Here is a 17245-nt window from a genome sequence, read left to right as displayed (position 1 = left end):
TGGAATACACTAACTTCATATCAGTTCATATCACAAATATCACATTTTGAAGATAGCCAATGTCTGTGTAACGTTCCACGTTACATTATAGTTAGATATCACACATCCTCCAGAGTAGTGAAAGTGTTTAAATGGTCATAATTTTAGTATTTTACACGAGCTAAAAAAATAACGTCCACCATTGTACAGAGCATGCGCACAGTTATTCTTTACTTCTAAAGCATGCAATCCTAACCATACCTTTAAATATTTAACTACAAATTAAAGAATTTTCACAAATTAAATTTAAAATAAAATATTTCAATCCCTCTCTCCCATACATCATAGAGTAGTTAATGTGTTTGTCGCACCAGCAAAGTACAAGAGTCCAAAAAAGAAGTCACAATACATAATATTATATTTGATGTATTCCAAAACAATTTCATTTTATAAATAAAAGTTGAATTTAAAAAAAAAAACGCTGAGCATGACCATGTATAAATGTGACTTAATTTAGTCTGGAAAAACATGATTCATGTATTAGTTGTACTTGGCTTTGAAGTAGTTTACAGTGACTGTGAGAAATCTTATTTCGGGGCTTCGTTTTCATTGATTTTATGATAGTGTTTTTGTACCTCATGAATTGATTTTTGATTTTTAGTTTGATTATATGTTCTACTGAAAGACCAATAAAATATATAAGTTCGTGAATGTCATATTTGTGTTTTTGGTATTATTTTGTTATAAACTATGTCGTTAGTTTTCTCGTTAAAATTCTTACATGATTTTCATGTTTAGGCCTTTTTATAGCCGAATTTACAGTATGGGATATTCTCATTGTTGTTTCCTTGTTTCCTTTTTATTTTCTTAATGAAAATAAATGGTCTCAAAGAAAGTTAATATTAGTTAATATTATGATTGCATATTAATGCCCCATTTATAGGAATTACTTTTTCTGGTCTGTAAGTCCGTTCGTCCGTTCTTACGTCCATCTGTCCCGCTTCAGGTGAAGGTTTTTGGTCGAGGTAGTCTCTGATGAAGATAAAGTCCTATCAAAATCGTAATACACATGTTCCCTATGATATATCCATTTCAATTTTATAATAATCCTGGTACCTTTGATTATTATTTGATTACTATTATTGCCAAATTAGAGTTTTTACATAGAAAATGATAGTGTGGATGGGGTATTCATTTGCTATGGACACATTCATGTTAATGTCAAAATATGTCAACAAAAGGGGTGAGTCACAAACCAGTTTTGCTCCGCCACTGTTAAAAGTTGAGGTGGAGAGATTGCCTCATTGCATCCAAGGATATATTCATATGAAACATTTCTAGTCATAGTTACGTTCGAATACTCTGCATGTTACTGATTTATGTCAAATTTACTTGTTATCCGTATGATGATTTGTAAATTGAAAATTATTTCACCTTGGTTTCCATCCATTCGAGATTTTCTTGATATAAAATAATAGCATAAAATGATTTCATTAAGTATCGAACAATACTAATCTACATGTACATAGGTTTTCACAAAACTAACATCATGATTAGGTGCCATGTTTTTTTTATCACGTTGATGACTTAATATCTAGGTAATCCTTTGGTATTATTAAAGTGACAATATCAACAATGAATTTTGAATAGATAGAATTAGTGTCGAACATCGTCTACGTTTAAACAATTTTGTCGCAATTTTTTACGTAATTCTATCAAAACAAACAACATTTTTTTACTTTAACAAACACAAATAATGTTTGATTCTATGCTGCTTTAGGTTGCATTTCTGTAAATATTGACAATGCAATTTCCCATAGGAACTCCTTTTACGGCTAAAACTGTACCACTTTTACTATGAAGTTTTGAAAAAAATCTTATCCTAGAATTGAAAGTTCATATGCACCACAATTTTTTTCAAAGGTCAAAATATAGGGCTGTGCGGCATATTTTCAACGTTTATATGCCTTGAACTTCTCAGAGTTTAAACTTACACTAATTTTCTTAACTACCCCTACCTCGAATGAAAGGTTACCACAGATTTCAATGTAAACAATATGCACGTGTTTATTTACTGGTAACATTCCCAAGTTCTGTCTCTGCGATATGGAACACAGAGAGCATAACTGGGAACCAGTATGTAAACAAAATTTATTTTCTATGAATATTCAATTACTCCCTAAAAGAGGCGTGTTTTGAGAAACAGCTGTATTTACAAAGTGCAACCTTTAAGGTAAGACAATCAATTACTGATAACGCATGCATCAAACATTTTTTTTTCAATTTTCATAGTAAAACTGTTTCAAAATATATCCTCACGTATTGGTTGCATAAATTTAATATTTATCATTAGAATGCAAAATTATTCATTTAATTGATATATTTCTTCATTTAAAAGCAATGTTATTTTATTTAAATGCAATACTATTCTTTTTAAATGCAATGTTTTATTTAAGAATTGAAGGCTTCTTTTTGCAACTTCATTGGGATGTAAAAGCGTTGACCGAAGTACATTTTGTATAAAGCGTGGAAGCGCTTCATTCTAAAAATGTGCGCACGGTCAACGCTTTTACATCCCTATGAAGTTACAAAAGAAGCATTTAATACTTATAACTACATTGTTTTAGCTATGATCATGAAACACGAATTTCATATATTTTTTTATTTAATTCACATGTGCACTTTATTTTGGGAACACGAGGTGTCATGGATTATAAGTTTTATTAAGTAATGCAATTGCTGAAGGAATAACCTGTGATGTGCAGTTAGCCAATTAGAATAAAGTATTATAATTAAACATACATCTAGTGTAATTATATGAAATTGTTATAAATTGTCATTCAAATGCTATATTTCAGATTTAATTGGTATAACGTGTTATGTTAATGCAATATTTTTTATTCAAATATTACAGTTGTCGTTTAACTTTAATAAGCACTGTCTTTGGTTGTTTTTTTTATTGATATGCAAGTATTGCATTATGAAATTAGTTGACGTCACCAGGTTAAATTTGCAATAATGTTTGTAATTGGTCGATTCTGGATTTCATATGTTATTACGGTAAGAAAATCTTGTACGTTTCTTGAAGTTCATCGTATAACTCCAACATATTAAATTCATGACTCAAAAATTGGAGAATGAAAATACAAAACTTATAATAAAAGAAAAAAACCATCGGAACATGTTAAGTCTCCTACTATTTATGTTAACAATTTGAAATAAACAGGATATTCTTCAACTTCCACAGAACGCCTAGATTTTATTTGAGTGGAAACGTTTTATTTTTGCCTTAGTTTTCTGAATTATCTTTTGTGAGTTTAAATGTCTTTATCATAAGAAAATGGTTTTATTTGAAAGTATTAACTTATAGAGTAGGAGACTTAACATGTTTATTCTTGTTGTGTCTTATGTAAAGATATATAGCGAGGAAGATTTGACAATCTGCAAGTTTATGCATCATTATAACGGGTTATGACTCTACAACGGATTTAAACTGAGGTTACACAATGGTGTCACCAATTGATTTTGGGAAATACCCTCCCAACGTCCGTTTTGAACTGCTCGTCCTTCTTGAGCACAAGTTTCGCCAGTTCAAGTTAAGGTTCGTGTTGCTCAGTTATGTAGTGGACTGCGATGATTTTTGTGATCCGTTGTTTTTCTTTTTTGTTTGCAAAGTCATTCTTTGTCTTCTAATATAAGTTTGTTTTGATATAAAGAACAAATTTTGTTTTGTAATCTTCCAAATATTTAGTCATGCATTTTATAGGTTGTAGTAATACGATGAACTTTAAAAAAAATGTTATACAGTTACTATCAAGATAACGTATAAAATTCAGAATCGATCAATCACAAACGTTGTTGCAAATTTGAGTTTGGGACGTCAAATAATTTCTCATAATGCAATTATTGCATATAAATAAAGATAAAAAGACACACTACTATACATTGCAAATTGAAGTTTAAAGGACAAATATGCCAATTGATAAAAAAAATTGCATTAAATGACAAATTATACCAATTGAATAAGATTATTGCATTTGAATGACATATTATACCATTTGAATAAACATAATAGCTTAAAATGAAAAAAAATACCATTTAAATAAAAAAAAAAAATGCATGTAAATGAAGAAAATTTTTTTGTAGTCAAGTAAAAAAGTTCAAATTTTTTAAACTAATACCATGCCATAGCTAAAGTTGTCAATGTTTAAAACTGCATGGTTAATGTATATAAATCTTTATTTTTTTAGTGCGAGAGACTGTTTCCAACAAATATATGAAAGAACAGTTGAAATAGGGAATTTCTTTAATACAATAAAACACACTTCAATAAATATTTAAAATATTACTTTTTGATTAGTTTCTAATTTTCCTGCATACATATCGTGTCGTTTTTTACTTCCAACAGCGGTAGCCATTTCCAAAATATTGCTAACGAATGCCAAAATGTGAACCTTTCATCAAAAACAATGTAACAAAAGTTATAACCGTTTTAGCATTGTACCCCGTTAATTTTCATTAATAATCAATCGGCCATTAATGATATAAAACTGAAATGTTAGTCATGTGATGACCGCAATAGTTGGATATGTTCAGTTGTAAGTGTCTATTCTTTTGGTTCATTTGGTTTTATGCCTAATAATATCTTATGAAATTGTAAACTTACATGCTTACAGGAATTTTATTGTTTGATCTGAAGAAGTCAGAATTAATTTCAATAATGAAAAAAATATTGTACAGGTCGTGTAGTGGATATCACAACTGGTTGGGGTATAAAATCGGGTGTTTATAGGGTATTGTATGGTCTTTCTACTGATATTCATTACACATCAGGTAGGTATACCTGAATTTCTGTTTCGGAATTTAGCGTCTCGTCCATTTTCTGTACACTAGGACATATTTTTGTATACTGGTAAGTTAAAGGCTGCCTCCGGGTGCGGGATTTTCTCGCTGTAATGGAGACACGTAAGTGGCCTTGGGCTATTTTATGCTCTTTGGTCAGGTTGTCCTCTAGACACATTCCCTGTTTCAATTATCACCTTTACTAACAACAATTAAGTGCTCCAAGTGCTCCACCAAACCTCTTTCTAAATTATTAACATCTATTTTATCAGCAATCAAAGACGGGCTTCAAAGTTATTGTGAAACTGCATATTCTAGATGTGGCGTGAATCAGATGTGGATACTTAAAAATTCCAAAGATCTTTTAGAGTACATACAATCTAACTCTCTTTCATCTTGTAACAGTATTAAAACATTTGACTTTTCTACTCTTTACACAAGTATTCCACATTCCAAACTAAAAGACAAATTGAAAGAGTTGGTATTGCTTTGTTTCATAAAAAAGAATGGCCAACGTAGATAAAAATTCTCTGAAACTGACATTATCAAGATGCTTGATTTCTTGATTGACAGCATATTTGTTATGTTCGGAGGACGTGTTTTCAACAGACTGTCGGCATTCCAATGGGAACAAACTGTGCCCCTCTACTTGCCGACTTGTTTCTTTATTATTATGAGGCTGACTTCACGCAGGAACTTCTTAGGAAGAAAGATAAGAAGTTAGCAATATCCTTAACTCTACTTTCCGCTATATAGATGATGTTCTTTCACTAAATAATTTAAAATTTGGTGACTATGTGGAACACGTCTATCCCATTGAACTAGAGATAAAGGATACTACAGATACAGTTAAGTCGGCTTCATATCTTGACTTACATCTAGAAATTGACAATGAGGGTCGGTTGAAAACAAAACTTTACGACAAAAGAGATGATTTCAGCTTTCCAATTGTGAACTTTCCATTTCTAAGTAGCAACATTCCAGCAGCACCTGCATACCACCCAATTGATACGATATTCCCGTGCTTGCATTTCCTATCATGATTTTCTTGATAGAGGGTTGTTTATTCTTTAGTTTTCTATGTTGTGTCATGTGTACTATTGTTTGTCTTTTTTCATTTTTAGCCATGGCGTTGTCAGTTTGTTTTAGATTTATGAGTTTGACTGTCCCTTTGGTATCTTTCGTCCCTCTTTTTTTTACATGATTAAGGCGTAAAAAATGTGTTATTTTAGAACTGTTGAATAAGATAGCAATAATGTGTATTGTCCTTCATTGAAATTCTAATTATAATTGGTTTACTTCTGTTTCTCCTTCTTTTTATTATCCTAATAATCAAACAGGTAAATAAATAATAAAAAAGACAATAGGCTTACTGAACATACCATGATATCATCTGTTTCAAATATATTTCATCATATAGGTGTGTAAATTGTGCAATTTATCAATTTACATGGTTTGTTTTGTATTTCAATGGTTTTTTTTTTATTATATTAAAACTAAATTAGTTTCGAATTTGAGTATTCTGATTTTTCTTCTTGATGTACTTGAATTTTGTGTGTTTATTTTTATCTATACATTCTGTATTTATTTACCGCTCAGCATAGGTCCTCTGTGTGACTTCAATTAGGTTGTACAGTTAGAAGATGGGTGTGCATCACTTTACTTTCATTTTCTTTTTTAAATTTATGTATCATCTTTCTAGGTCGTTTATTGTACGGGGTCCTTCAATCTGGAAATAGTTCAATATGAATATGAGGCCTTCATCCCAATGCTCACATAGTCTTATAATATTTTGTGTCAGTGACGTACATTGTAGTCAGCTACAGATATGTCTTTCAATGTTTTGAGCCAAACATCTCAAAGTTGTTGCTGTGGAATGAGTGGTAGAACTGCTGCTCGTCTAAATAGTCGAATGATGTCGTCAATCTCCTTCAGTATGTTTTAAGTTCGCATTTCTGTGTCTTCCTCCAAATACATAGGGTATATTTGAAGTGGAAGAAACAGCCATTTACTGTTCCCCTGGGGAAATTGTTCATGCAATATTCTTGGTGGCTGTTTATTTATTGATGTCAGTTAGGAGTTGGTGCTGTTCTGCTGTGTATTTGGTGTGTTTGAAAATATCACTTATTAATTGTGATTAATCTTTTATCTTAATTTTTGTGTATATAACAAAAAGACATCAAAACTTTATCTTAATTCCTGCACGCAACGATGTATACTTATCAGGCAAATTTGTATGAAATATTGGTTTATCCCCGAACTCTTTTAAAACTAAACAAAGGTCAAATATGCACCATATGTTGATGATTTTTTCTTCGTTTTGAAGAACTGTGATAAGTGTATCTTAAGTGAATTATAAGTATGTGGTATCTTTCAAAAGAGGTTTATTAACATCTTACTAACGGCCAAAACTCTAGGAACGTATCGTTTAGGAGCAGTAATTTTGTTATAAAAAATCCGCAATAAATGTCTAACGATATTGCAGAGGGTTTAAAGACAACCTTTAACAACTGCCTAGTCTTTTTGTGGTTATATATAGGTGTTCCAATTTATTTTCTGTTGTTGAATGTTACGTATTCTTTCGTTGAGTTTTGTTTGTTTACATGTCGAATATATGCGTTCAATTTATCTCCCTTATGTAGTTAAAAGCAATCGGCGCGTCTGATTACATTTCATTTGATTGATTGTTTGATGTTTGACGATCTGTTGCAAATATTCCATGACGAGGTTAGCGTTTGTAAAAGAATTGAAAAGTGATTGAACTGACACAAGTTTAGTATTTTCCATTTATTATATCCCAAAGGTGGATCGGGGGGAGGGGGGGCTGGCAAAAAAATGGAACCACGACTGGAGGTGGCCCTTCAAACCCAAAGCCCAGACAGCAGGTCCCACTAATGAAAAAGTTCTGGATTCTCTACTGTATCCATACATCCTTCATAAATATGGAACGATCGAATAAAAGAGGGTGAGTTTGTGTAAATTCTGTCATCCTAAAATAAAGCACCCAACTGTGCGCTAGGTCCGATTGGTCCGTTTTGCTGTTAAATTAGATTTGGAAATAATTTACAGAAATTTAAAGTGTACTCGATCAATCGTAAAGTAATAGAGTTTTGTGTAGTCTTGTTGAAAGTATGAGTGCTAAAGCACAAACAAAACTGATAGTTACATAGTTTTTCAAAGGTGCATTTTCTTTAAATTCCATTCCCAAAATAAAAAGAAAAATATTTGAAAAATAAAAACCGAAGAAAACATGAACAGCATTCCATAAAAACTCCACGAAAGAAATAAAAAAAAATTACATACATATTTACAAAGAAAATAAAAACTGCCATGAAAGCAAATCAAACCATAAAAACCTAAATACATTACAGAGCAATGGTTTTCAAATATTTATTTCAATGTTTCCCTTCAGTTATCTGTTTGACTCTTTCAGTTTAGCTTTACTATAAATCAGTTATAATGATTAAAAGGTTAAGAAGTTATCATTTGGATTTTAGAGTTGTGGCAATGAAGTTACCCCGGATCCGAGGATGTTTTTTTTTCAAATTAAAAACTAGAGACGTTCACTCGTTTTACCTCATGTTTGCGAAAGACCTTCTTTCATTCATCTGATCATTGATAAGAATAAAAAAAATTCCTAATCTCTTCCATTCCGAAGTTCTGTATTTACGCTTTTTCACATATGTACTAAAAATTTCGAAATTATGTTGTCATTTTTATCAAAATCTGTTGTGCGATTGCTGTCCTTGGTCTTAATATTTTATATTCTTCGCAATAACTTATTGGTCAATTAGATTTTCAACTGTTGATTAAACCGTAAATTGTATACTATATATTATATATATCAAGTCAATATAATATGTCAACGACTCAAAATGGTCTAACAAATTCCAAAATGTATATATTTTTTTATGTATCAGAAATTTCAAGGTGTAGAGGATCACAGCCGATAGCCCAAAATTATTGAATCAATGAATGCGACCGCTTTTCTAGTTACGACAAGTAAGGTCAAGTTCGGTCAATTTGCGTTCGTCCGGAAGATGTTAAGAAAACTCTATTATACGATTAATTCTTGTTATTGTATGTTATGCATCATTAAATATATTAATTGGAACCAACTTGACTTAACTCATTTCTTCCTCATATACGTGTTATAAAATACAATACGGTGATACAGATACACCAGCAAATCTGTGAATAAAGAAAATACTGTAATTACATGATTCTAACTGTGGACACCGATATATAATATGTGCGGTATTTAACATGTTTGTGAGCTCTATGTTTCAACCTTTTCACAAGCACAAGACAGTGGCGTAAGAGCAAAACAAAAGAATAAACTATAAAAATCAGTTGCAAATGGGTAAACCACATTAACAATTGTGGATGTATATTCCATGTCAGCAACCTCGCCAGTTGTGTATCTCTTTGTCTAATATGCATAGATTTTCATTTAGAGATTTAATTTTTATTTTTACCTTTTTTATTATATTCATTACTTTGCCACGCAGAGCCATTTTTCCTTTATTAACAACATTTTTCTATTAGAATGATTATCGCTGTGTGTACTGTTCAGACAGCTCACTATTGTTTGAGTCTTTAAATTTCATTTTTAGCTCACCTGGCCCAAAGGGCCAAGTGAGCTTTTCCCATCACTTGGCGTCCGGCGTCGTCCGTCGTCGTTAACTTTTACAAAAATCGTCTCCTCTGAAACTACTTGGCCAAATTTAACCAAACTTGGCCACAATCATCATTGGGGTATCTAGTTTAAAAATTGTGTCCGGTGACCCGCCAAAATAACCAAGATGGCCGCCATGGCTAAAAATATATCATAGGGGTAAAATGTATATGTTGGCTTATAACTCTGAATCCAAAGCATTTAGAGCAAATCTGACACGGGATAAAATAGTTATGTAGACGAAACGCGCGTCTGGCGTACTAAATTATAACCCTGGTACCTTTGAAAACTATTTACACCACTGGGTCGATGCCACTGCTGGTGGACGTTTCGTCCCCGAGGGCATCACAAGCCCAGTAGTCAGCACTTCGGTGTTGACAAGAATATCAATTATGTGGTCATTTTTATAAATTTCCTGAATACGAAACTGAATTTTCGAAAAACTAAGGATTTTCTTATCCCAGGAATAGATTATCTTAGCCGTATTTGGCACAACTTTTTAGAATTTTGGATCCTCAATGCTCTTCAACTTCGTACTTGTTTGGCTTTATAAATATTTTGATATGAGCGTCACTGATGAGTCTTATGTAGACGAAACGCGCGTCTGGCGTACTAAATTATAATCCTGGTACCTTTGAAAACCAATTATTAGGTCAAGATCCATCTGCCCTGAAATTTTCAGATGAATCAAACAATGGGTTGTTGGGTTGCTGCCACTGAATTGGTAATTTTAAGGAAATTTTGTCCGTTTTTGGTTATTATTTTGAAAATTATCATAGATACAGATAAACTGTAAACAGCAATTATGTTCAGCAAAGTATGATCTACAAGTAAGTCAACATGATCAAAATGGTCAGTTGACCCCTTAAGGAGTTATTGCCCTTAATAGTCATTTTTTACCAATTTTTCATAAAATTTTGTTATCTTTCATAAAAATCTTCTCCTCTGAAACTAGTGGACCAAATTTTACGAAACTTAGCCAAAATCATTATAAGGGTATCTAGTTTAAAAATTGTGTGCGGTGACCCAGCCAACCAACCAAGATGGCCCCCATGGCTAAAAAAAGAACATAGGGGTAAAATGTAGATTTCGGCTTATAACTCTGAAACTAAAGCATTTAAAGCAAATCTTACTTTTTTATCTAATAAATATCTATCTACCCTGAAATTTTCAGATGAATTGGACAACTGGTTGTGGGGTTGCTGCCCCCCCCCCCCCCCCCAATTGATAATTTTTAAAGAAATTTAGCCGTTTTTGGTTATTATCTTGAATACTATTATAGATAGAGATAAACTGTAAACAGCAATAATGTTCAGCAAAGTAAGATTTACAAATCAACATGACAGAAATGGTCAATTGACCCCCTAAGGAGTTATTGTCCTTTATAGTCAATTTTTAACAATTATGTCACCCGATCGACAATGTCGGGTGACATATTGCTTTTCTTCTGTTTCTTTGTTATTATGTCACCCGATCGACAATGTCGGGTGACATATTGCTTTTCCTCTGTTTCTTTTTCTCTATTATTATTATTATTTTTCTTCCACCTAATTTTGTCCGCTCGCTTTCTCAGAGCCAAAGGAACCAATCTGAATGATGGTGCACTAGAACAAGGAACCTCGACTTTCCTGTTGCTTTTTAATATTGGCACTTAAAATATGGCTGCCGTCACCATGGAAACGGAAAAATGGTGAAAAAATATAATTTTGGAGTTAGGTGAATTGTTTGAGAATGCTTAACCTTAAAATCTTTAGATTTTAATACGATGTAGGTGCCCACTATATACTGCTTTGGGATGATTTTGGCAATCATTGGAACTGCTATGTTGCCATAGATACTACACCAAAAATTTCAAAAAAATGAAAATGCTCCAAATTTTTTGAAATTCTAGCATAACGATGAGCAACTTTGGTAGATGTGGAATTTGGCTTTGGAATTTCCAAAATGTCTGCCGTTTCCATGGAAACAATGCAAAAAGGTCAAAATGCTCCAAAAACTTCAGGGTTTGGTGAATAACTTTGTTATGCTTGAACTTGAAATCATCAAATTTTTATATAATATAGTTGTCCACTATATACAGGTTTTGAATGATTATGACAATCATTGGAACTACTCTGTTACCATGGATACAGGATCAAATATTTCAAAAATTTCAAAATGCTCCAAAATTGATGAAACTTAATATGATTGTTGACTGCCAAGTCTGGATGAGACTTTTGACTTTGGAATTTCCAAAATGGCCACCGTTGCCATGGAAACTGCAAACAAGTCAAAAAATTTCAAAATGCTTTAAACTTAATAAAACTTGATATTATTGTTAACTGACAAGTAATGAAGAGAATTTTGACTTTGAAATTTTCAAAATGGCTGCCGTTGCCATGGAAACGGCAGAAATGTGAAATTTTTAAAATGCTGTAAATGTACGGAAAATTTACAGAAAGATGTATTGCCATGCATATATGTGCATTCAATGTTAAACGATTCTGAAATGGCTGCCGGTTAGTGGCAATTGGGGGAAGGGTGACATCCGCTATTGCTTGCAATGGCAATTCTAGTTATTATTATTCTTCCACCTTTTTTTGTCCGACAGGTTTTTTGGAGTAAAATGGAACCAATCTTAATGATAATTCACTATAAGGAGGAACACAAAATTTCAGGTTGCAGTAGGGTCTAAGACCATAAAAAATGGCTGCCGTTTCCATGGAAACGGAACAATTGTGAAAAATTCCAGTTTTTGGTTTTGTGAATAATTTAGAGATGCTTAAACTCAGAATCATCATATTTTATCACAATGTAGGTACCAGCCATATATTGGTTTTGGATGATATTGGCAATCATTGGAACCACTATGTTGCCATGGAAACTACACCAAAAATTTCAAAAATTTGAAAATGCTCCAAATTTTTTGAAACTTCATAGTAACGTTGAGTAACTTTGGTAGATGCGTAATTTGGCGTTGGAATTTCCAAAATGTCTGCCGTTACCATGGAAACAGTGCATAAGTGTCAAAATGCTCTAAAAACCTCAGGGTTTGGTGAATAATTTTGGTATGCTAGAACTTGAAATCATCAAATTTTTACACAATATAGTTGTCCACTATATACAGCTTTTGAATGATTTTGACAATCATTGGAACTCTTCTGTTACCATGGATACAGGACCAAATATTTCAAAAATTTCAAAATGCTCCTAAATTGATCAAACTTAATAGGATTGTTGACTGGCAAGTCTGGATGATACTTTTGACTTTGGAATTTCAAAAATGGCCACCGTTGCCATGGAAACTGCAAAAAAGTCAAAAATTCTCTAAATGCTTTGAACTTAATGAAACTTGGTATTATTGTTAACTGGCAAGTAAAGATGAGACTTTTGACTTCAAAATTTTCAAAATGGCTGCCGTTGCCATGGAAACAGCAGAATTGTGAAATTTTTTAGAATGCTCTCAATGTACTGAAAATTTACAGAAAGATGTATTGCCATGCATATATGTGCATTCACTGTTAAACAATTTTGAAATGGCTGCCGCTTAGTGGCAATTGGGGGAAGGGTGACATCCGCTATTGCTTGCAATGGCAATTCTAGTTTTTACTTACATTTTCCACTGAAACTACTGGACCAAGTTTATTATAGATAGAGATAATTGTAAGCAGCAAGAATGTTCAGTAAAGTAAGATGTACAAACACATCACCATCACCAAAACACAATTTTGTCATGAATCCATCTGCTTTTTTTGTTTAATATTCACATTAACCAAGGTGAGCGACACAGGCTCTTTAGAGCCTCTAGTCTTATCGTGCTTGTGGTTTCTATTTATACGACGTATTCAAAAAAAATAAAAAAAAATTCATATTATAATACTAGGTTACATCAAGTAGCATCATCAGTCTTCTTTCAGCAAATGTTCAATCCTGATTTAAAAGAGAATATTCAGAGTACACAAATGCTCTGCTATCATCAAAACCTTCAAGGTTTAACATCCTGAACTGTTAACATATCGACAATGTAAAAAAACGTTCCTGTCAATAAAAAGCATTTTAAAATAGTCTAAGTATGTATCCAACAATTTAATTTCAGAACAAAACAGAAGAATAAAATGGCTGCAAGTAAGTTAAAACAGTTATGTACAAGATTAACAAACAAATGGTGGAGCTGAATGCTGAAAAATATTCAAACTATTCACTGAATATAACACATGGTTTAATGTCATGCAACCGACTCGGTTTTTTGTCTTATTTTCTATCATCAAGGAGTCCCAAACTAAAACATTTAAAAGCAAGGAATGTTACAAGAAACGTAGATAGTATATATGTATTTATTAAAGTTCAGAATACACGTGTTTCTATTATGTAAACAATCACACGTGAGTGTGCGTCCGTATAGTGGTCATCCATTGGTGTTTATATTAGATGAACAGGTATGTGTTTTAAATATATGATATTTCGGATATGTCAATATTTGTCGAATTGTGTAAATATATTGAGTATGCTATTTGATATGTAAATAGCACGGGATTTTTAAATCGCTAATAGTTTTCTTGTTAATGCAATTTAGTAAAACCCTTTTGGGCTTTTCACAATAGTCTATTTAGATAAGAAACTCGTTGGTTAAAAGTCCTACATTATTTCAGAACAAGACAATTTGTCAATAAAAGCGAGATGAGGCAAATATTAAGTTTTAATCAGGAGGAAATCGGATTCACTTTCGTTTAAACGAGAATATCATGGATGGTCTTTACAAAATCCACAATGATCTTGTATCTGTTGCTTCACCCCTTTCTACTATTACTGGTGGTTTGGTGGGTAAATTCAAAGAAAGAAACAAACTCATCAGAATTGCTGATAGCTCCGCTGGGGGATTGGTTACTGTTACAGAATACGAGAGTTATGATATCGCCGACAATGATGAAGACGAGAAAAAAAGATTCGCCGTATACAGCTAGACCAACTCAGTTGAACGTATCGCTTCTGTCCCTACTCCTCCTCCAGCTTACGATTCCAGTCGCTATCAACAGCCCTTTCGCATCAGCACCGCACGGCGTTAGCCGTGTTCTATGGACATATGTCACTATTGTAAGCAGTTTGGTACCTGGAGATGAACCTGTCCACTCAACTTCAAGTCAGTCACAGCTTCTGCACCCAGTAATCAGCCTTCTAAACAACAATGATCCAACTACTGTCAATGATTTTACAGATGTTTTCAAAACCGGGAAATGGATTGATACGTGTTCTTTTCGTCAGTCACAATCTCCATCCGTGCAGCTCCTTGTAGACCAGATACCTTCCTTGTGTTCGTCATCTAGAGCTGACAACACACATTCAACGAAAGTATTGTAAGCCATCCGAGAGCATCCTGTCCTATACTCGTTAGTTTACTTTGAAAACTCTTAAATACAGTATGTGACTCATGTAGCAACTCTACATTTGTATTAAACTTCCTAAATTACTTGTAAGGTATGGTCTTCGGAATGTTTAATATGTATGTATTGAGCGATCCCTTGTATTTGAGTGTTACTGAGCTAATTTTGTTGCTAACGACTTTCTATAGCTTTTATGTTTGAACGAGCGTCCTCCAACATCTATTGTTTTTTTTCATCAGTGTAAATTCATGTACTTTTTGTATGTGTCCAAGTTCAATGAAATAAAGTTATCTTTCCAATGTTAACAGTTTTTTATTTGTTCACTGTTAAAAGTATGTAACATTATAACATCGTAAAACTATATAAATAAACAGTTGCGTTCAAGTGTACTGAATCATAAATCCTTAAATACATATTTGTGGTGTCCGACGTGGTGGGAGATAGCTTACTGTACAAAAGACGGCTAATTAAATATCATTAAACTTCATTATGTTATCCTAATTCTCACCTATTATTAGGTTATTATTGCTTTATTTGTTTTTCAAGGTTTGAACTTGCCGCCAGCAAAACTTTGGGCTATCTGCCATTGCTGAGTGCTCGCACGTTTATATAATAAATTGTAATTGTCACATGAAATACTAATCCAATAGAAACTTGTCCTTTCCGGGAAGCCGGAACTATAAAAATTTCAGATAATGAAAAACATAATATACATATCATCTTAAGTTGTCCGAACATTGTCCCTATACATAAACTATCAAAACAAAGCTATAGCATCTAAAATATCGATAAAGAAGCTTGAAATAAACAATCGGACACCACTGCGCGCGCATTGATTTAGCAGACGATCTGCGTTATTACATAATACGTAAATAACATACAACATAGTTCATTTCAACCATCTAAATATTTACAATATATTGTGTTCGGCAGGGTAATTATGCTTATTAAATATCTGATCTTGGGTATTAAAAATACAATATAAGATCATTTGTCCAGGGAACGAATTGGTATTTAAAGATATCAAAACACATGTTTCGGTCCCCACAATATGGCAGACGACAAAGTCTCAATAAATAAACAATTGCTGTTGAAGTATTTCTATATATATAACAGGCATATCAGACGTTTAAATATGAATATTTGGTTACAAGAAATGATCCTTGATACGGGAATTACATGATATATAGCATGTAGAAGGTAAGCCATGAGTAATTACATACATTCCATGTCGTAACACTTGTACAACAAAAAATGTAAACAAATGAAAAATTCATTTCACTTCCAGTGTTTTACACATTAAAAATTTGATAAACTTGATAATTGTCAACATAATCTTGAACCTATATACAAACATGAACTAGAAATTCATATCATAGCTGATGAAATGCTTCCCCCCTTTACATTTGGTAAAAACATGAATTTGTTGCTTTCTCTAGAATCTCTGGTTCTTCATTGTCACGGTCGTCTTCCAAAATAATATCAGATGTTGATGGCGTTTTCAGTGGTGATAGAGGATTTGTGACGGCTTTTGTCTGTTTTCCTGGGAATAGCTATATAGTTCATCTGACGTTTTTATATCTGTTATATATTCCTCTGATATTGATAGTTTCCTAGCTACTACTGGAGTCACTATAGACTTTACTTTACCGTCTATAGAGATAGAGAAGGTATGTGATCCTGCATATTTTATATTTACCAGTGCCGTCATCCTTCTTATCAGAGCGTCAAGCATTTTGTGATCCCTTAGAACCAAGTCATTCAAATTTATCTGAGGGAATCGTGTAGACACTCCAAGATCCAATTTGAAAATGGCTGTGGAGTCGTGGAGTCCCCAAGTTTCAATGTAAGTTGCTGGAGGGCCAACCCTTCATAGATGGTGGGCGTGTTGGTGAATATGACCCATTGGTTTTCTCCGGCTTAACCTCTTCTTCTTGCGTACCTCTAACCCTTTCCTAAGGACACTTCCGCCCTAGAGTCCAATCCTACTTCTTCCTGTTGGTGTTTTCAACCCTGTTTAAAAATTCTAGGACCTCAATCCTGGCTTTCATGGCTTCCTGTGAGTTTTCGTTTGATGGTAAGATTACCATAGCATAGGTCTCTGGGTAGTTTGACATCCAGAACCCATTGGTTTTACTCAGAAAACTATAAGGCATGAGTTTTATTTTGCTGCGGTGGTTGGCCATGATATGCTCCTTAAGGTCAACCATCCTCCTGGAAGACTTCTCTTCCGGACACCAAACACAAACGACCGAAAGCCGTTTGTGTGGGGCAGCTGCCAGATGATTCTTCAATTGTCTCCGTGTCCGGAACGTCATGGGACACAGCCAACACTTCACCTCAATTTGGGATGATAGTCTCATTTTGAAATTGAATCATCAATTATAAA

General features: G+C 33.1%; 1 protein-coding gene across 1 annotated transcript in view; it reads left to right on the top strand.

The window, feature by feature from the left end:
* The first annotated feature begins 13579 nt into the window (after positions 1-13579).
* LOC143041842 (uncharacterized) overlaps positions 13580-17245 on the top strand; it is a 40534-nt gene continuing 36868 nt past the window's right edge. Inside the window, exon 1 of the mRNA XM_076217161.1 lies at positions 13580-13603. Coding sequence (XP_076073276.1) covers positions 13594-13603 — 10 coding nt within the window. The 5' untranslated portion in view covers positions 13580-13593. The remainder of the gene's footprint in view (positions 13604-17245) is intronic.

The sequence above is a fragment of the Mytilus galloprovincialis genome, chromosome 1 (genome assembly GCF_965363235.1).
Source record: "Mytilus galloprovincialis chromosome 1, xbMytGall1.hap1.1, whole genome shotgun sequence".
Taxonomy (NCBI): domain Eukaryota; kingdom Metazoa; phylum Mollusca; class Bivalvia; order Mytilida; family Mytilidae; genus Mytilus; species Mytilus galloprovincialis.
Note: the sequence above shows the minus strand (reverse complement) of the source record. Positions and strands in the feature narration are given on the sequence as shown.